At 40.4% G+C, this 20,765-nt stretch overlaps 1 protein-coding gene across 10 annotated transcripts in view; it reads left to right on the top strand.

Moving 5' to 3' along the window:
• Positions 1-20,765, top strand: part of carmil3 (capping protein regulator and myosin 1 linker 3) — a 97,412-nt gene that overhangs the window by 72,101 nt on the left and 4,546 nt on the right. For 5 of the 10 annotated variants that reach the window (XM_073490474.1, XM_073490473.1, XM_073490464.1 and 2 more), the window contains exons 26-37: positions 1,353-1,466; positions 2,101-2,276; positions 2,386-2,479; positions 5,249-5,374; positions 7,257-7,323; positions 7,888-8,075; positions 8,820-8,899; positions 14,246-14,365; positions 15,379-15,547; positions 16,927-17,293; positions 19,716-19,822; positions 19,927-20,140. In XM_073490474.1, coding sequence (XP_073346575.1) covers positions 1,353-1,466; positions 2,101-2,276; positions 2,386-2,479; positions 5,249-5,374; positions 7,257-7,323; positions 7,888-8,075; positions 8,820-8,899; positions 14,246-14,365; positions 15,379-15,547; positions 16,927-17,293; positions 19,716-19,822; positions 19,927-20,140 — 1,822 coding nt within the window. The remainder of the gene's footprint in view (positions 1-1,352; positions 1,467-2,100; positions 2,277-2,385; positions 2,480-5,248; positions 5,375-7,256; positions 7,324-7,887; positions 8,076-8,819; positions 8,900-14,245; positions 14,366-15,378; positions 15,548-16,926; positions 17,294-19,715; positions 19,823-19,926; positions 20,141-20,765) is intronic. The other 5 variants (XM_073490469.1, XM_073490467.1, XM_073490468.1 and 2 more) reach the window with 5 other exon arrangements.

Below are 20,765 nucleotides of genomic sequence, written 5' to 3'. Positions count from 1 at the left end.
CAATCGATATATCAGCCGTGTGAGTGTGTTATATTATAATGTGTGGTACAGGCATCAAAAGAAAGTGTGCATTATCTCTAGTTTACATAAAGTTTACATATTTCAGCCAATGGTTGACGATAAGTAGACTACAGGCACTGTATTTAAAGGGCCTACACTACTGTTTATGTTTTTAGATTAAGAATAAATAACTCTTTGTTGAAGGAGTCAACTCGGAATGAATGCTAATGTTTTGTGGGATGTGTAAAAGGGCAAGTTCACCATATCAGCTTCTTAAGTGATGATATGTGAATGACGCCAAGTGGCCAAAAAATCTATTTGTATTTTTTTGTTTCAGTGCAGTTTTGAGGTTCTTGTACTTTATACTTGTACTTTGTACTTTCATTGGGGAATATTGTAGAGCCCATTCCATTCCATTCATTACACTAATATACATAGGTATTTTAGTTATTTTGCAGCTTAAGATTTTTTACACTTTAATGAGGCACCCTTTATAAATGGTTTAAAAAGCTGCAACTACTGACTTTATTATAGTTAATTAATAACTTATACTTTATAGATCAGTTGTTTGGAAAGAATGAGGAAATAATTACTTTTAGGTTGACATCTGTCTGTCATGAATAAATTCAATAATACATAAAATAAGCCCTCAGGTCGGCATTTAAGATGAAAGGAAACTTGTTTTAGAGTTGTGTTTCTACCACACAGTATATACAGTGTATGTACTGTAGGAATACACGTGACTTACTGCGAGCATTGCAATGCATTTGAAGTTACAGAAAACATCAAACAACAAAATGAAAATCACCACAAATTGTTACAGTAACAAAGGAATTTCACGTCCATAAACTGTATATCAGACATATTATCACCTATTAAACCACAAATTCAAGATTATGAATTACCTGTACCTTGTAAGTCATAATAATAATGCTCACAGGTCTCTGTCTTTCTAATAAGCAAAAGTTAGTAGAGCTCGAGAATTTTCCCAACCTGGCAACTGTTCTTTTTAATGTATTTTTAAATCAAAATTATTTATGAATAAAATAATGAAATAGAAAATGGTACCAATTTAGTACACAAAACAATGCAGCTTCTAAAATATGATGATTTTGTTTTATTGATTAAACAGATTTTTACTGTTATTAAACCAGTCAACAGTTTAATATAGTCAAAGGTAAATCCATCTGGCTACGACATCAAAATACTTCTTACACATTAATGATAACAATAATGGTATATTTATAGTGTTAGAAGTTTCAGAAAAGGATCATTCTGCTTAGCTTTTTCCTTTTTGGTAACAATCCTTTTTAACTCTTTATCTTCCCTGTCTGGTTGTGTGTTTGTATCAGCTGTATCCCTCTCTGTGCGAGCTGGCCCATGTGTTGTCAGTAGATGGCCCCGTCAAACAGCGACTGGACACTCTGGCTGGAGAACTGGCCAAAGCTGCAGACAAAGAGCTGCAGGTAGGTGGGAGGTGAAGCCGAGGCTCTAATTGCAGAAACGGCCGTTCCCCGATGGATCTGTATTTTAAACAGTAGCTGAGTTCTGGACTAGTTGCATTTAAATTGCCCATTAATAGCATGCGGCTGTGTGTGTGCGGCACAGGTATGCTGACTTCAAAAGAAATGTAGCATTTAAATTCACAGGGAAGGAACGATTTAATATGTTTTTAGTTCCATTCTGTTCCCTTTGGGGTTCAGTAGCACAGTGGAGTCGAGTGATAAAGAAACGGCACACCCTGACGACAAATCTGAATAGTTTGTATTGCATTGCAGCACAATTGAGCACAAATTACATTTCAATTTACAATTTATTTTTTATGCACCAGGCTACATTTCTAATTTGAAGGTCAAGATAAATACAACTGCAATAATATAATTTGGGGAATTTTGACTGATGTATTCAAGCACAAATATTCAACTTTGGTGTGAACAGATAAAGTTAAAGGTGTGAATGGATCATACAAGTTCATACATGGATGAATGGATTGCAGCAATGCACATAAATAAAAGATGAGACCAAGTACCAGTTAAAAAAACACTGCATAAATAATTCAGTGCTTTGGAAATATATGTGTTTTGGGTCAATTGTGTCCAGGTGGTCGTGGACTCTATGGTGTCTCTGTGCCGCGAGTTGTGTCCCATGTCCTGCTCGGCCGCCGAGAGACTCAGCCCGCCTCTCTCGTCCATCTCTGAACAAGTTTCCATCCCTCGCTCGGCCATCCGCAGCGCCCTCATGGAGAGAGCAGCCGAGGATATTAACAGAGCCCTGGAGTAAGAACGAGAGCCGGTCAAACAGTTCAGGTCAAGCAGCGAACCTGAGCTAACACACTGGTCTAATTGGCATTCCCTCTTCTCTTGTCCTGTGCTCTCCTCTTTTCAGGGAGGTGAAGTTGTCCGTGGTCTCCTATCTGACCAACACAATCGTGGATCAGATTCTACAAGAGCTGTATACCACTCATAAAACCCTGGTACTGGTAATATCGCTTTACTGCATGACTTCTTTGTAGTGATGTAGAAAAACACTGTTTCATTGTTTAAAGCTGAAATCTTTAGGGGTGCACCTCACAATTCAATTCTGATTCAGAGGGCTAAGATGCGATTTTAACCTGATTTTCGATGCATTTACATGCATAAGAATGTTTGATTTCTATACATGATTTATTTTTCCTTCATGTGTCACTCCTTGCCACTTTAAAGCATACTTGTAATGACCCATAATTAAAGTAAAACAGATTAATTTACTTCCATTATCTTTGCTCAGTCTCCTCACCAAAACTCAAGAAGTAGCCTAGCTTTGAATGCTAATATGATGCACGTTTACGTCTTTTCTGTTACGTAATGCCACCAATTTAACACATTAAAGTGTGTTTACAGGTCTTGGGGAGTACAACTGCATATATGAAAATGCTGCTCCAAAGGATGTTGCAATTAATCTGATAAGTTGCATCATGGGTAATGTAGGAGCAAGGTTTTGGAAAGCAATCACTGGTCTAGTATTGCACTCCTATAACACTGTTGGACTCGTTATAGACAATTTGAAAACAAATGATCCATGTCGCCTTTTTTATTTCACACATTCCTCTTCCTTTTCAAAACCTGCCGACTACATCACCCATACTCTAAGTTGGCCAGTGATCACTGAAGGCAATTTATCAGAGTACATGCAGCTTCATCTGGAGCCACAAAAGACTTTATACTAGTTTTTCACACGCAGTAGTCCTCCCCGAGACCTGTAAAAATGCTTTAATGTGTAATATTGGTGGAGGTACCCTTAAAGGAACCTAGAGGGGATCATAATGATGAGATTGGGTTTTAAATTGACTTTTCTGTATCAAGAAAGTCTTTCAAAAGAGACAAAGCAGAACAATAACAAAGATTTTTTCCCCTCACCTCTAGACTGAGGTTCACAAAGTTGTTTCACCTTGATTTTGATTTATTTATCACTGAAGGACATGATGAAATTTCACAGCAAAGATTGGAGAGTGGTGCAATCCACAGAAGAATCCCCCCTTTTTGTAAATGTTAACTAAAAGGTGGGCATTATATTCATCTCAAGCCAGATTTCAGCTTTAATTTCATAGTTTTGAAATTATGTTTTTTTGGGAATTAGCCTTATCTGCCTTCTTGCAGAGAGTTACATGTAGGATGAGAAAATTGATAAGGCTCTTATGTCTATCTGCTTGATCTGTATCTGGAGCCAGGAGATGGTAGCCTAGCATACAGACAGGAAGCAGAGAGAAGAAGCTTTTTCTTGCACTTTCCACTTACCTACTTCTACCTACCTGCAGCTGCAACACTGACTAATTAACAACACCTACTTTTAAAAATGATAAGTGGGAAACAACAACTTCCTGGAGACTTTGCCGGTTACCTGGCAAAGTCACAGCGATGACAAGACTCCATCTAACTCTCAGCAAAAAGCGACTCCTTTAGGTTTATATCCGCAATCTCAAAGTAAGTTTTGGAGTAAAGCATTCAAATCTACAGAAATTGAAACCTATGAATGAATGAAGCTCTTACATTGATCAGAGGTACGTGCTTTAAAAAGGGCCATAGTCTTATATCTTTTCTTGCTGCTCACCAAAACAACAATTTATTTTAATTGCTTCTCTATATAATCTATGAGTAACCCTCTGCAGTTGAATCACTGCTGTGTATGCTCACTCATTTGGGCTGCGGGTCAATATTTTTCTACAGTACGATGAGTAATGGATTCGTGTGAACAGTCTCACAATAACTATGGAATATGTCAGTGTGTCACGCACATTAATTATTAAATGTTGCAAAATCAGTAAACTCTGCCTCCTGGCACATCAATGTACAGCACATATCAGAAGCATCAAAAGTCAACACTTAGCTTACTAAATCAAAACTTAAAGTAAAAGTTATAATTTGGTAAGAAACACTAGTGAGCTAATTTGATTTAAGAGCAGAAGCTCCTTATGACTCTCTGGTCTCGTATGAAAGACTTCCTGTAGCGCAGAGGAGCCATAAAATTCTGATTATGTGTTAAAATTTGTGATAGAAATCTCCTGTGCTGCCAATAAGGTTGTGTGTTTAATATGAAGTGTCTTTAAGTGATTGAGTAGGCACCACGTCTGAGCTGCTGTGTGTCATTACCATATCAGGATGAAGGGTTATAAGTATAGAGCAGCTTTTTTAAGGAGAATATTGCACTTTGAAACAACATAACAACTCGATTTGAGTCCATTGAGGCTATGATTAAACCCTGCAGGTTCTCCTCTCAATAAAACAGAATTGTTTAAAATGAAGCCAGTGGAAAAGGAGGCAAAAAATAGACTTTTGGCAATAACACCGCCTGCCCCGCTCTGCTTTACATTCCATGCACTGCTTCTACTGTTACATCTCATTTTCCTGCCTCTGTTTTACCGCAGTGCCAGTTTGTCCTCTATCATGCCTCCCTCCACTTTGATAATCAAGATATTGTATTTTATTCATATTCTTCTTGGGCTCTGCAAACTGCAGCAAAGTACCCTTTGTTTTGTTTGTGAAATTCTGCGGTACGAGGGCAGACACACTTCTCCTCTGAGATTGTGCTGAAGGAGGTCATTTCAGGTGTCATCTGTGCTGTGTGTGTGTGTGTGTGTGTGTGTGTGTGTGTGTGTGTGTGTGTGTGTGTGTGTGTGTGTGTGTGTGTGTGTGTGTGTGTGTGTGTGTGTGTGTGTGTGTGTGTGTGTGTGTGTGTGTGTTCATGCGTGTGTTTGATGTGTGTGTTGCATCAGCTGCGGCAGGTGTCGCAGGCAAAGCGTTGGGATGACGTCGGGACGGGCAGGCGCACGATCAGACAGTCGAGATTAATAGAGTCTCTGGATTTTCCTGATGAGGACTTGGGCGTCAACCTGGGAATTGTAAGTGTCTGAGGACATGCTAATAATGTATGTGTGTGTGCTTGGAAGGTGAAAATATATGTAGAATTATTCATCATGAATGAATTACCAATATATTTAATTCAATTGGCTGATTTGCATCAAATGAATAACAATTTTGCCAATCAGCTGATAGTTTAAATCATTTCTCGAATGAAAAATATTCACCAGTTTCAGCTTCTGAATGTGAGCCGATGCTATTTTTCCTCTGTAGTAAATCCTGTAATTAAACACTGTTGGATTTGGGCTGTTGAAATTTGAGAATGTGCCCTCGTCCTCTCACACGTCTGACATTTTCACTATTTTGGAATTTTAAGATTAATGTTGGAATCAGTCAAATCAAAACAAAGACTGATACATTGATTGAAATTATCATTTGTTACAGATCTAATTATTAGGGCCCGAGCAGTGAAACTGCGAGGACCCTATTGTTTTTGTAATGATTATTATTTTTAGTTTTTCTTTGTCGCAAATGATCGCATTTTTCACTACCTGAACATGTATGAAAACGCGATTTTATTTGGCAAACACATTTGGCCTGGCGAAAAATTTTATAATCTGCTGTCGTTATGAATTTTCAGCACTAGGTGCGTTTTGCCTAATAACTCCCACATACTTTGTCGCACATTCAAAAACCTTACATCCACGCTTTCAGTGAATTGTGCTGAATCTCCTGAGATAGGCCACGCCCATTTCCGCCTACCGGTTTTTTTGGCTAGCTCGCGGAATGTCGAAAACCTACTTTTTCGAACTCCTCCCAGGCAATTTCACCGATTTGCACGAAACTTTGCACACACCATCTGTGGACCCTTCTGACAAAAATTTATTAAAAGAATTTTGATACGCCAAAGAATGCTCAAGTTATTACATAACTACTTCCTGTGGATTCGGGTCAAAACAGGAAGTGTTGCATATCTCCACATTGGTGTGTCCGAATGACGTGAAACTCAGGGTACTACTTTTCCATGAGCCCCTAAGGCTCTGTGCAAAATATTATCCGATGACCACTAGGTGGCGCTCTTTAAATTGAAGTATTTTATATCTCCACATCGGTTGGTCCCATTAACACGAAACTTGGTAGAATTATTGCCAATACCCTCCTGAGGCCAGCTGACGAAGGTCTTACCCATCCGACACTAGGTGGCGCTCTGGTGGCAGTTTCATTTTATAATTGGCACTGTGCCCACACCATAACACTTATGGATATGAAACTGATTGGGGTGGTATAGACCGGCCCCTGTAACTCACACACCAAATATCACCAGCGGGTGGCGCTATTATCAACACAAAACCACTTTTTGGCTATCAATTAAGACATGCCCGCACAATAACGGGGCAATGGGTCCGGGTAAGGAGCACGCCCCGACAGCAGCACGGCCCGACCCGCGTGGCCTGCGAGGGCCCGTTCAACGCTGCTTGCAGCTTTAATTTAGTATGTTATTGTAGTGTGCTTATACATGTACTACTGTACAATATGTAATTGCTGCTGTATTTTTAGTGTGAGTCTTTCTCAAAATCCGGCAACATTTCCCATAATCCCTGTAGATTCCCACTGCAAAGAAGCTGCTGATTCCCTCCTCTTCACTCTTGTACATTGTATGTGTTCTTTTCTTCACTGAGAAGGACAAACTTGTTGAAAGTAATTCCCTCATCAGCTTTTCATTCCCTCCACTCTTCTCCCAAATGTCTGAAACCTTTTTCTCCACTCTCCTGTTATGTGCTGTAAAGCAACCAAGCAAAATTCCTGTGAAATAAAGGCAAAGTGTTTTTCATTGTTTGTTGTTGAAAACATTTATGCTAATACTTCGAAATGCACTGTCGGTACAAGTCACCGCTCATTAAACATTTTCTGCTTTAACAAAAGGACACGATGGCTATTAAGAAGCGGAGCTCCAGAACTAGAAGAATTCGTCCCGTCTCCACCAGACTGAGTGAGTTTGTGTGCCCCGATGCGCAGCTAATTTCCCTGAAGTGCTCATACAGCATGATGTATTTACAGTGATAGCAGGGTCAGGGTCAATTGACTCTCTATTTGTAGTAAAATGAGGAGGAGAAGTACTGTATTTCTTCAGCCATATAAGTGGTGTGCACCTTGCCATGATGAAATTACTCTGGTCTTTCAATATTTAATCTGCCTTTAACTTTTCTCACCCCGTGGTCATACTTATGCTAATGCTAATAGCAACTGTGTTATTTCCAGCATGTAATATCTTAGAATGAATGGATTAACCCTATTTAACAATAACACAGCCTTTTCTCTGATACTGCCCTCAGGCCAAACTTGACATTTTTTGCCCCATTAGTGGTAATGGTCCAGGAATAACAGAGAGGCCCCTCTCCATTTTCATCCATTTTCTGCCTCAGAGGGCAGCTAGTGTGGCTATGGGCTTCTTTTAAAATGCAAAATCATTTTAAAAGCAACTTTGTCTGTGTAATCAAAATCAAAGAGTTCAAAATGTGGGCTGACATGAAAATAATTGTGTGCTTATTTGGAGGTCTAGGTGATGAGGCCAGTCCCTCTCCGACGCCCTCTGCTCCACCGCACTCAACCCCGCTCACCCACTCAGCATCATGGGAGTGTCTGTCAACCCTCCCCACCAACGGCTCGCCCTTGCGTCACGTGACCCACGTAAGGCCTCGCCCACCACGGAGACACAGAGCAGGGCACCTTCCCCCAGAATCTGTAAGTTGCTGGCAAACCTTTAACCTCATTATGAGCTTCAGTAGGCAGCTTCACCTTTCCCTCGAGCTTCTGCTGATGGAGAAAAATCTGCAGTGCAGTTTCTCCAACGTGAACAAATGTATTGGATCTGTATGCTCACCAGATTCTAACAGCTAGCACTTTTAAAATGGTGTCTGGTCTTTTTTATGGCACCTAGAAGGTAAAGGAGTTTTTATTGTGCCAGTTTAAGTGCCCCATTTTTTACCTCATCCACGTCCATGTTTCCACAAAAGAGTGGGTGCAGAGGTGAAAAAGTAAACCCGACATGTATAGGTTTTAGGGTTTTTTTTTATCTTGTGACTGCTCTGTGTAAACTGTTATTTATCTTGTTTTCCATGCCAGTGGCACTTTCTAAAAATAAGTTCCTTTTAAAGCAGGAAGCTGTCGCATGTGTCTCTGTGACTCAAATGATAATCATGAACAAGCATCTCCCAAGGGCCCCGGGGCAGCCTCTAACTTAGCAGCTTGTTTGTTTTGAGACTTTGTAAAAAGCTTTTTCTAAATCGGTACAAACTCAGTTAGCGCAGCATGATGAGGAGTTGTTTTACAAACACACTTCTTTTGGCAGTCGATTGGATTTTGCCAGCCAGCCAGCCATTTGAAATGATAATACCTTTTGTCAGCCTTTCAGCTTTCTGACGACATGGTGGATTGATCATTGTTATCCTGTTATTCTATCTGTTTCCTGTGTGTTTGTGTGTGTAGCATTGCTCAGAGAACGGAGGAGTCAATATGCTGGAGGATGGATTGCCTGATTTCTACAGCAAGAGAGTTCTACCAGACAGGTAGCTCACAGATTCAGTTTTATTTTTGTGCAGTCGTTTAAAAATGCAGTAGCTGTATCATTACTTCAGTGGCCCCTGAGGACGACACACACACGAGTGAAAGCACAAACATTAAGGGCGCTGCGCTCCAAATCCAGTGGATCAGTAAAACCTGATATTTTATTCTTTTGCATCTAGGCAGACATGTAAGAACTCAATCTTGTTATTATGTGAGAGAATTCTCATTAGTGTTACACTGGTGACTGTGACTTGGGGCTGGTAGATTACTAGAGAAACCTTAAAGCAGCTAGAATCAATATTTCTATATGAACAGTGGATCAAGAGACTACTTGGTGTTGAAAGAAGCCATTGCAATGGTGAACCCAAAGTGAATTATCGAAAAACACGGAAGTTCCCCTCAGCTCTATGGAGCATTTTAGTGTATTTTATGTCATTGTTTTGGTTTTACAAGCCACAGCTATCAGCACAGCTAATTATCTTGGTTCACTCTCATCCATGTCGGTTGTTCCAGACTGATCTTAGGAAGTCTGGACAGCAGAAAAACACGTGATTTTTGCCGATCAGATCCAACCCACATTTGGAGGTGGTTTGAAATGTGGTTTAAAATCGGATTTCCACAGATGCATCTCAGTCCAGACGCTCTGGGCTCTCATATTTCAAAGCGTCTTTGACGATGTTAAATCCAGAGAGACTGAAGTGCATCAGAGCTGCTACTGCCAACAAAGTGAAACGGGAGACAACACAGAGAACAGTAGTCTGTGGAAAGTTACACTGATATAAATTGTTTACTCCGCGACTTGGAAGCAAGATTGTTTGGAGAGGGAGATGATGGATCTTCATTTCTCATGCTTCAATGTAGTTGCTGATGCCTGCGTTATTACCACAGCAACCCATGCAGATAGGTTTGTGGTGTCTGGACACAGAAATCCAATCTGATTACTTGCAAGGGATAGTGCAGACTGTCTATCTTAAAGATGTGATCTCAGAAACTCTAAATGTAATTCAGTTCAGTCTGAACACGGGGTATGCTGTTTGATATTGTGCACATGCACGAGGACACATGCACACATGAGTGATGCATCACATTCCAGCCAATGGTTTCATGCTGTTCCAGTCAGCAGTGACACTACTAGAAATGAAACAAAGTGGCGGAAGAGACGAGGAGGAAGCCAGCGAGCTAGCAAAACAATTTAGATTTTTGAAATGTTTTAGAAAAATTGGCCTTAAAAATGAAGGAAATGCGTTCAACATTTTTTTAAACAACTAAAGAATACAGACAATACATTTAGTGAGTAGCACTTCATGTAAAGACAAGTCCACAGAGCACCTTTAATGGCAAAAACGCAAAGTTAACAACTAGCTGATGGACACAGTGGAGCATTTAGAAGCTTAGTGGAAACCAAAAAAGAGCTAAAAGGAGAGTGAAAGTCAGACTTAAAGTCACCAGATGGCAACAAACATGACTCGGAACAAATGCCAATGTTGCTCGGTATCTGCTAGATGTGTGAATACTGTGAGCAAGGTTGCCATGTCAAGCTGTCCCCTTAGCGTGCAAAAATCACCTAACACAGGTCTGAGTAAATCTTAAAGTGTTCTACACATTAACAAGTCCAATAACTACTGTAAAGTTTCTGGGGCAGTGTTGACATGCGATATGAATATCTCCGTGAGGAATAGTCAGTGACTCAGTGTCTTTCTAAGCCTCTAACCAAGCAGGATATATTACTGTATGTCTCACAGTCCGTCTTCTCAATGGTGACTGGTCTTCTTCTTTATCCAAAATATGGGATAGTTCTCTCATCATTATCACATTAAGATTTCCTAATTATAAAAATGAGTCCTCATAATTACACGATGCAAACTTGTAATCATGAGATACTGAGTCATAATTATGAGAGATTTATACTGACGCTAGAAGGCCTCTGAGTTTTTTTTTTTCCCTTTCGTGAATGTGATGTGCCTCAGTACTATATCAGTATAATTAGAATGGAAATGTTATCAGAGTCCATCCTGTTGTATTGAATTGAACAGAATCATTTCATACATTTCATCCAGATAGGGTTGAAGTAAGTGATATAGATACTGCGGTTGCTTAACACGCATCTAGATCCATCAAATTAATTGTGTAAGAAAGCGTGAATCAAATTGGTTTTAGTGGGTGAGATGCACGGACTGACTATAGGGTACATCTACTAGACACAAAATAAAAGTACATCTATGAACCTGCTGCACCAAGAATAGCAATATCTTAATATGAACCCACGTAAGACAAGGACATACTGTACGCATTAAAACCAGGACTATAAGATGTCCTTCTCTATAATGCTTTTGTAATGGTATAATGAGTGAACCGCATGCTCTTAAAGCAGCTGAATACAGATGTAGTGAAGAGGTTCCATTTGCGCTAAATAGAAGCCTAATTTGTAGCCCTGTTTTTAACTAACTACAACATTTTCCTTTATATAAAATAAATGCTTGTTTACAGATACGGTCCAGCCTCCTCTTCTTTCTTTTCTTTGAAACTGTACAGTGGCCCACACAAAATTGTTCCTTTGCTTTTTCTGTATTAGAGACAGCACTGAATGTCTCCATATACCGATCTGTGTTAGTATTTATATACTGAGGAAAAACAACTACTTGCTCTCATTAAAATAATCATTAAATCCTGCAACAACAGCCAACAAAAGCCAACAACAACTCTCCCAACAGCAACCAACAACACCCCCCCAACACAACCAACAACAACAAACAGCAACATCCCCCCAACAACAACAAACAGCAACAACATCCCCCCCAACACAACCAACAGCAACAACATCCCCCCGACAACAACCAACAATAACAACCCCCCAACACAACCAACAGCAACGACATCCCCCCCAACACAACCAACAGCAACAACATCCCCCCAACAACAACCAACAATAACATCCCCCCAACAACAACCAACAATAACATCCCCCCAACACAACCAACAGCAACAACATCCCCCCCAACAGCAATAACACCCCCAACAACAACCAACAATAACAACCCCCCAACACAACCAACAGCAACAACATCCCCCCCCCAACAACAACCAACAACCATTACCAAGCATCAGGAAAGGCTAGTCTAAACAGGTGAGTTTTTAGTTTTGACTTAAAAGAAGCAACAGATGTGCACTGACACAAACACTGAGAGAGAGCATTCCAGATGTTGGGGCCAGCCACACTGAAGGCTCTGTCACCCATAGTGCAAACTCTATGGGCGGAGTGGAGAGAAGATGGGCATCAGATAATTGTAGGGAGTAGGGATGTAAAAGACCGGACAGGGAGGGTGGAACAGAGGGTGGAATAAAAAATGACACCCCGATTTTTGACTGCCATGGGAGAGGGGCAGTATACTTACTAATAGAAACAAACTGTTGTCTATCTGTGAGGTAGGATTTGATCCAGGATTGCAGAGTACTGGTGACAAGTAGTGATGCTGACCGGTTTAGTAGAAAACTATGACAGACCGTATCAAAAGCTGCAGTAAGATCTAGGGGGATACTTATGTTAAAATACCCAGAGTCAGCATCTAAAAGCAGGTCATGCAAGACAGCCTATACTATTTATTTTTTTCCCCCTGAACCCAGATTTAAACTCTTCCCATAATTTGTTACTAGACATATGAGCCTGGAGCTGACTGCCAACAGTTTGCTCGAGAAGTTTTTGCAAGAAATGGGATATTGGTCTAAAGTTATTATAGACCTTCAGGTCAGTTCCAGGACTGTGGTAATATCAGACATTTCTTCAAACTGTAGGGAACAAAGCCAGACAAGAGAGATGCATTAATGGTTTTTGTCAGCGTGGGGCAGAGCACAGGCAGACTTAAATTAATCAGAGGAGTGGGCATGGTCTCAAGAGTACATGGTGGTCCTGGATTTCATGACTAGTTTTGTAAGAAACTGCTTATCAGCAAGGGAGAAAGCATAGAAACGGCTAACCATTACAATCATAATCAATACACTTCACTCAGTCATCATTTAGTGCGGTGCAGATATGATTATATGCTTTTGGGTCAGTTTAAGGTAGCTATAATCAATATTTCTTATTGTACACACTTATTGTACACACTTGAAAAGGCAGAGTTAAGTGATGAGCCCGCAGATAGAGTGCATCTTTAATGTAATTGTTTGGGTTTTCAGGCCCTCAGCAGGTGGCTAGATTCACTGACTAAGCTAGAAAAACACACTTTACACTCCACACTTGGCACCAAAAGGCAGACAAAGTTGGCTTTTATCTGTGAACATAGTGGAACATTTAGCAGCTAAAAGGTCAGATATTTCCCTCAGGAGTTTGTGGAAATACAGCTAAAAGGAGGATGAATTTGGACGGTCATTTTTCAAGAGGACAGATACAGAGCTCCAAATGAATGCGAATGCTAATATTATGCTAATGTATCCAGTAGACAGGGTGTATAAAAAGTCAACTGACTGCTAACAAGTTTTCCATGTCAACATGATATGTTAATGTTAACATTTACAGCTTGTTGTCGCTGCCCTCAAGTGACCACTTCATCTGAGTCTTGGTGTATTTTATTTTTAGTATGTCACCAAAAAGAAATCCATGCTTAAAGAAATGTGAAAGAAATTGGTAAATGAAATGCTCAAGCTACCATGAAAATAAAATCGACCACAGAGGTTTTGCCAACAACAAAAAACTCCACCACCTAGGGGCAAATGCTGCTCTTGCTTATTTTCAAACTACCAACTACATTTGGAAAATCTACTGTATTGTACTGGAAGTAGTTTGGGTTAATGAAGATTTTGACACATTAATACCCTGTTTTTAAGCTTGTCATTTACTTAATTTGGGTTGATCATAGCCTAAAAACACTGACTAAAATCGCAAAATCATACATGGCTCAGATTTTCACAACTGAAACAGAATGACTAAACAACTGAAATGGAAATAGTTTTTCACAAACACTGTTATCTAAGGCTAGATGACGGTGTGTGCTTAATGTGCACCAGCAGCGCATGAAAAAGATTCAGCGAGGGAGCATAAACTATGCCTCCTGTCAAATATATTAAACTATGTGCACAGGCTCAGCAAGAATGAACTCTGTTATTGTCAAATGGTTCATTAGCATAACAAGAATGGACCAGAGTTACACTGCTAACGCTGCTTTCATGGAAGTGTTGTGCATATGACAAATAAAAAACCTAAACATAAGTAACACATATATTGTAGTCGGCTGTAAACAATGAACTCTGCTAGCCAACGACGATATATATAGGATGTATATATCCACTCCTTCTGTTACTCTGTTGTTACCACCAATAACTTCTCTCATTTCTCCTCCTCTTCTCCCCTTCAGTCAGTTGTCATCCCTCCATCAGGGCCAGTCACTGAGGAGAAAGAAAAGACGCAGCGTCTTGTCCATTTTCTCCGGCTTCCGCAAGAACCGCAACTCCACCATCTCTAATCAGGACTCAGAGTAAGTCTGCAGCAACAGGGGCTGAGTGGAAGGAGGGGAAGAAAGTAACATTTAAGTGCACAGACGCAGAGAATGAGATGGCTGTTAAATTAATCCAGCGCAGGGCATTAACGTCACTTCCCAGCTTCATAAATATTTTAATGGGAGAAAATATTTCGCCGTCTCCAACTGTTTTCATTTGCTCCAAAATTATGGCATTACATACATTTAATCTGCTGTTACATAACAAGGCCTATAGTTAAAAAGTGTTGCAAAGAGGAATAAAGTACAAAGCGGCAAACTTATTGTTAAAAATGAATTACAAAGATGAGTAGCTGAGAGAACAACACTCCGAAGGCACTCTTTGGAAACTTCCCCATTAAAAGGAGTTACACAAAATGGAGGCGGAAAAGGCATTAAGTGGGAGTGACAGCATGTGTTTCAGCTGATGGAGGCCCTAACAAGTTCAACTTAAAGGAACTGTGGCAAGGCTAAAAAGGGGTGACGCCATCGCCTCTGCTGGATTGCGGAGTTTAGCTCCTCCACGGACACAAAGTTTTACAGCAGCCTACAGCTGTCTGATGGGGAGGCATAAAAGAACAGATGACTCATCTTAAAGCCAGCTATAGATAGAAACGGCTTTTTAAAGACAGTTTAGCATGTTTTGTAGTGTTTCACCTGCAGATTGTTGGTAAGCAATCAAAGAGATTGTCAGAACATTCACTTGGCTGCCCTCTGCATCCGTCTCTTTTGTCTTTCTACAACAGCACAGTGTGTGTGGGAAGTGTAACAGCATCTGGGCCAAAGATGTGTTCATTAACTACAACATTTTCAAATGGATTACAGATTAAGTTTGTGCCACAGTACATTTTATCTGTATTTATTAATAACAAATACAGGTTTTTTATCTACAGAATATTAATAATACAGCAATTTTACCTACCTCCGCCTCACAGCTCAAACCTGAACCCCATCACTGTGAGTAAATATGACTCGGTCATCAAAATTTCTTACATTTTTTCTGTCTGTTCCAGCAGCGCCTTAGAGAACGTCTACTCGATGATTCAGCACCCTAAGGACGCTGGGAGGCCAGACAGCACTGTTCCCGGGGCAAACGGGACCATGTCTTCACCTCGGCCGACACAGGGCGTACCTGTGCATGCATTGAGGGCTGCCAGCCCCCCCTGCCTCATCCAAAGACAGGTGCAGAGAGAAATCCAAACTCTTATGAAAAGCAAACGGCTACAGACAGTGAATCTCAACCAGCTCCAAGGAGACTGTGCTCTAGCCAACTGTGACCTTTGACCTTTGCCAGCATACAGATCAATATCAACACACATCTTGGACAAATTTATTTAAGCCTTGAAGAAAAATGTACTGGATGGAATCAAACTTTCAATTTAATGTATTGAAGCAGGCATGTCTTCCCGGTCTCTTCGTGCCACACAAAACACTCACTGTTAAAGTGCTTTTGTGGTAAATGTAATATGTATGAACCTTACGCAGAAATATGCGTTTCAGTGAGCTTAATGTCACATAAGGTTGCTGACATAACCAGAATATTTGGGAGGGTAGGTGAAGAAAGAGACAGCAAGACAGTTTATGTTAAGCTTGTTTACATCCAGGCTGCCAAGATGTGATATTTCAGAATTTGTCTAACGTTGTGTAACTGTAATGTTAGCTAATGGGTTATCAAATTTGTTGTTTTACCTTGAAATACGACCCGATGACCCTTCAGATTTTCACTATCCATTCTATTTACAGTTGCTGATCAATCAGGTAGCTGTATTTTTTAACATTTTGTGTGATTCCCTACTTTTATACAACTTGCAACCTGGAACACAACATTTGAGCTTCCCACCCTGCAGAGGAAAATGGCCCTGTGAATGTGGTCTATAGTGACTCTCCTTAAGTGTGTCTTAAACTTTCAAATAGCCGAAACATTGTGGCACACACTGTATTATTATTCCTTTTTGTGGAGTAATGCACCAGGCTGGTGCAACAAAGAGTTTGAATGCAAATGTGTAAAAAAAACTATTTTCATATCATATATTTTGCCTTTTTCCAATCCAACTCATAAATCAAAATGTTAGAGTCCTTCTCCCAGTTCCTATGGTTCAACATGGAACTACGCAGTGCATGCTGCCCACCACCTGCTATTTCCAGCCTTTTTATCTGTCGTACTTGTGTAGCTTGTCAGAGGTGTGGAGGACTTTATGGCCTATTTTAAATCTCTGCCAAAACGTGCACACACACACGCACACATGCACACACTTGGAGTCATCCAAATCCTTTGGTTCTCAAAGTGGAGTCCAGGGATCCTCACTGATCCATGAGGGGATTTGAGGACATCAACAGTAAAATGAGTGATAATTGAATTCTGGTATAATTGAATTTGCTTGAAATGCAAATTTGAATCATCACCTTCACTGTCTATTGTCAGCACCAGACTGTACAGTTAAATGATTCAGTACGTAATCAGTAGCAGGGAATCCTAATCAGTTTGTTGTATGAAGAAGAGGTGTGTGAACAATGTGCTGAATATTTGACTCATTTATTGATCTATTTTTATCCGTCTGCAGTCCACAGACCTGGTCAGCATGGTGTACAGCTGCATCGGAGCAGAAATCGAGGACTCAGATGGGAGCAGCACCTGTGACATCAAAGTGACAGACGACACTGACGGATCGACCACCATCTCAGATGCCCCCGCGGATAGTCGGAGTAACGGCCACGTGCCGTCTTCCAAACAGCAGACGGACAGACAGATGGAGACAGGCCGGCAGGAGAGGATCGTACCCCTGACAGACTCACGGACTGAGACGGAGGAGGACAGACAGAGCGGCGGTGGAAGCGTGGCCCCCTCTGGGACGAGGCCGGAGCCTCCTCCACAGTGCACCAAGCCCAGCCTGGCTGCCATGAGGCAGAGACATCTGCAGGAGAGTTTAGGTACTGCAACTTAGACAGCAAGTGAAGGTGCACCACAGTATTTTGTGATTGATATGGCTCAGTTTGATCAATAGAGATTACAAATCACATGTTCAATCCTCAGAATACAGACAGTTAGTTTCAGCTTTTATTTTGAAGGGTACAGATCACTGCTGCACTAGTGTAAATTGTGGTTTAATTTTCTATGCTTTGCAGCATTACAGTGTTATTATTGTCTACGTTATTTTACAGTGATGATGAAACTTTCGTTAGGTTTGAAAAGTAAATTGATGCAGTGACATACAATCACAAGCATTATCTCTTGATTTCATTATCTATAATTATCTTATTACAGCAAATTTAATACATAAAGTCAAAGTTTCCTGAGGTCATCCTCACCACGCCGTTTCAAACACTGACTTCGCAAAATTGTGCCCTTTCTTCTTCAGTGCTATTTGTATAATCTTGAGGAAATGACTGTTGCAGATTATGTATTGATGAGAATAAAGCTCCACTCACACAGCACTAGTATTACTTCGGGATTTGTAGTAATCAGAAATAATTGCGGCGCACTTCTGCGATCTTAATCCCGTGCAAATCTGCCATGTCTGTGACTCGCAAAGTATTCCACCACAAATGCCCTACCATATTTTGTTAAACGTGGAGGTCATGTGACAATATTAACTGGCATCTGTGTGATTTGGGGTTGTGTTTTATTTAGCTTCTGTTTTCGGCTGTCAGACGACTGAACAATTCAGAAATTTGACTGCAGCTCATAATATGTTGAGCAGTAAACAGCTGAGCTATGAGATGGGCTACATAGATGATTAAACTGAGTGATGACAGAGAAGGTTAGGAGCAGGATCATATTCAAGTCCAGCCACAAAGCATCAGACCTGAACGAGCTGCAAATGCTATGTCTCAGTGGGAGAAACAACTCTAAACTATTTTATTAATGTGGCTGCTGAAAAACTGATGCTTCACCTCTGAAAACATGTTCTGCTGATGCCTCGACATCATATTCGAGGCATGATGTCAGTAACTATGAGTAAAATATAGAATAAGCTTATTCCATGCAAATGCGCGAAACACTGATGTAGGGATGCAATTTTCTAAATCACAAGGTCCCCTGGTAATTCTAGTCCAGTGTTTACAGGGCTAACAATACTACTGACAACATTATTTGATAAACACCACTTTATTATAAAACAATCATTTAATTTAGAGCAAATCAACATTATGATAAACAGAATATTTTGATGCTTCGATAAATGACCAGTATAATGTGGCATTTAAAAATGTTGCATATTTAAACTTTGTTTGGAAAATTGAGCCAATAGAAGTTGCTGTATACTGTCATGGTTGTGTGTGTGTCATTCAGAATCAGCCAGATATTTGCGGTGCAGTGCCATGGTATAATTACTGTAAACAAATGAGGAAGAAAGCTGGCTGCCTCTGTGTAATTACACACTTTATCCAAACTGCTTTAGCTGATGTTAAAATGCAGCATATGGCACCTGCTTTTATCATGCTGGGGCCTTCAATTACAAATAAATGCAGGCAAAAATGTTACTTTAATGATGCGTTATCAGATCTACATATACAAAGAAATATATAGATGTCAGCTGATACATTTTTGTGGCACTGTTCTGGGGAAAAAAGCTCAGAAGAAGCCATATAAAAAGTAAGAGAACAAACTTCTGTAAAAAAAATACATCAACATCATTAAAAGAAGGTTTGTTCAAAACAATTCTGTCAAAGTGAGTTCAATCAGAGACATGGTAGTGGACAGATAGGCCTTTGGCTTCGTCTGAAAAGGTACGCTGCTCCGAACTATAGAGGCCTTTAAAGAGAGAGGGCCATTGTTAAAGTCTTTTTATCAGTTTCAAGTCTAGACTTTTTAATGAGCCAAACCATCTCAGTTACAAAAGTAGCCATCGACTGCACTCTGGCTCAAAGGGAATCAAAAGGTCAGTACAATAGCTCGAAGCCAGAACGGGTCAGACCATAAAAATCAATGTGAAAATATGCAGAATGACATTAAGAATAGAGGTAGAATACAAAAAAGTGCACTTTCATCCTCTGATTGAAAATCTTGCTGATAGATGTGGACAGCACAAAGGTTATTAATAAGAGCTGCTGCTGTTTCTTTTACTCGCCAATTAGCAAACTACATATCAATGCTTCTCTCTTGAAGTTGTAGCAAGCACTTAACACACAAATGTAGCAGCAACCCGGTCCATTACACTGTCAGTTGTTTACTTTATATTTATGTTTTGTTTTTTGCTGTATATGTTTGGCAATGATTCAGTCCCAGCCTAGCTTAGGCTTACATTCCAATTACTGAATATGTGTGAAAGGTGTGTTTCTACTTTTAGTTCTCAAACAAAGCTTTAAAGCATCATTGTAATCATCATTGTTTACTGTGTTTCTGTCTTTCCAGAAGAGGCAGGAAGGCTGATGGGAGAAGAAGACCTGAGTGAGAGAAGGCATGAAGAGAAACAGAGAGCGCGAGGGCCAGAGGGACAGCGTCCTCTTATACCCACTAAGGTGTGTGTACAGCATGGAAAACATGAAGAAAGAAGAAAAAGAAGACACATTTTGTAGGACCTCTCTGATGCATAACATGTACAAATTCTGTGTTCTTCCTTTAGCCCAGTCTCGACCTCTCAAGAGACAAGACCTCTCCGGAAAAGGCTGTGACCTCTCCCAAAAGCTCACCCCTCAGTCCAGTTGAAGAAGCAACCAACGAGCAGAGGAGCTTGCCTTCTGCTCAGCCAATCATTGAAGAAGAGGGAACTGAGAGGAAAAGCCCACCACCAGCATCTGCCAGGCCGGGGACAGAAGCAGCAGATCCTGCCAGTCCAGGTACTGTCTGTTTCATCATGAGTGATCTACCACTTTACAACGTCTGACAGTGTGCTTGGTTCAAGGCCCTGTTCAGACCTTGTATTAACATCCTACCTCCTCAGTCCCGTCAGTTCACTTGAGTTTCACATCTCAAGTGACCTCTTGTGATCAGATCACATTTCCCTCTCTATATGTAAATAAACACGCACATCCCTGAGACAAACGGACACAACGTTGTTTACACACAGAAAGAAATATCTCCATGTATAACATTTGCCGAATTTACAAGAATGCCCAAAATGTGGGCATTTGTCAGAGACAACCTTTTACAATGTTAATAAAGTTTCACCAAACTCAGCAACTCACAAAATTGTGCAGTTTTGTAAGGGAGTCTGGACTTTACCCATGGGCAACAAAGAAGGTGTATATATTGGTTACTGTTAACTTTATTTGTAAAATCTGACAGTGTCTTGTCCAAACTGCATGGACAAAGAGCTGTTGGGAGATTCAGTGCATTTTATTGACACTGAGTAGCAGACAGGCTGGTACAGCAATGCTGTGGCAAACCGACACTTTTCACAAGGGATGCAACTTAATCTTATGCATTTAATGCAGAGTTTACAAGAAGGCGTGAATAATTTAG

The sequence above is a fragment of the Pagrus major genome, chromosome 21, assembly GCF_040436345.1.
Source record: "Pagrus major chromosome 21, Pma_NU_1.0".
In the NCBI taxonomy this organism is placed as follows: Eukaryota; Metazoa; Chordata; class Actinopteri; order Spariformes; family Sparidae; genus Pagrus; species Pagrus major.
Note: the sequence above shows the minus strand (reverse complement) of the source record. Positions and strands in the feature narration are given on the sequence as shown.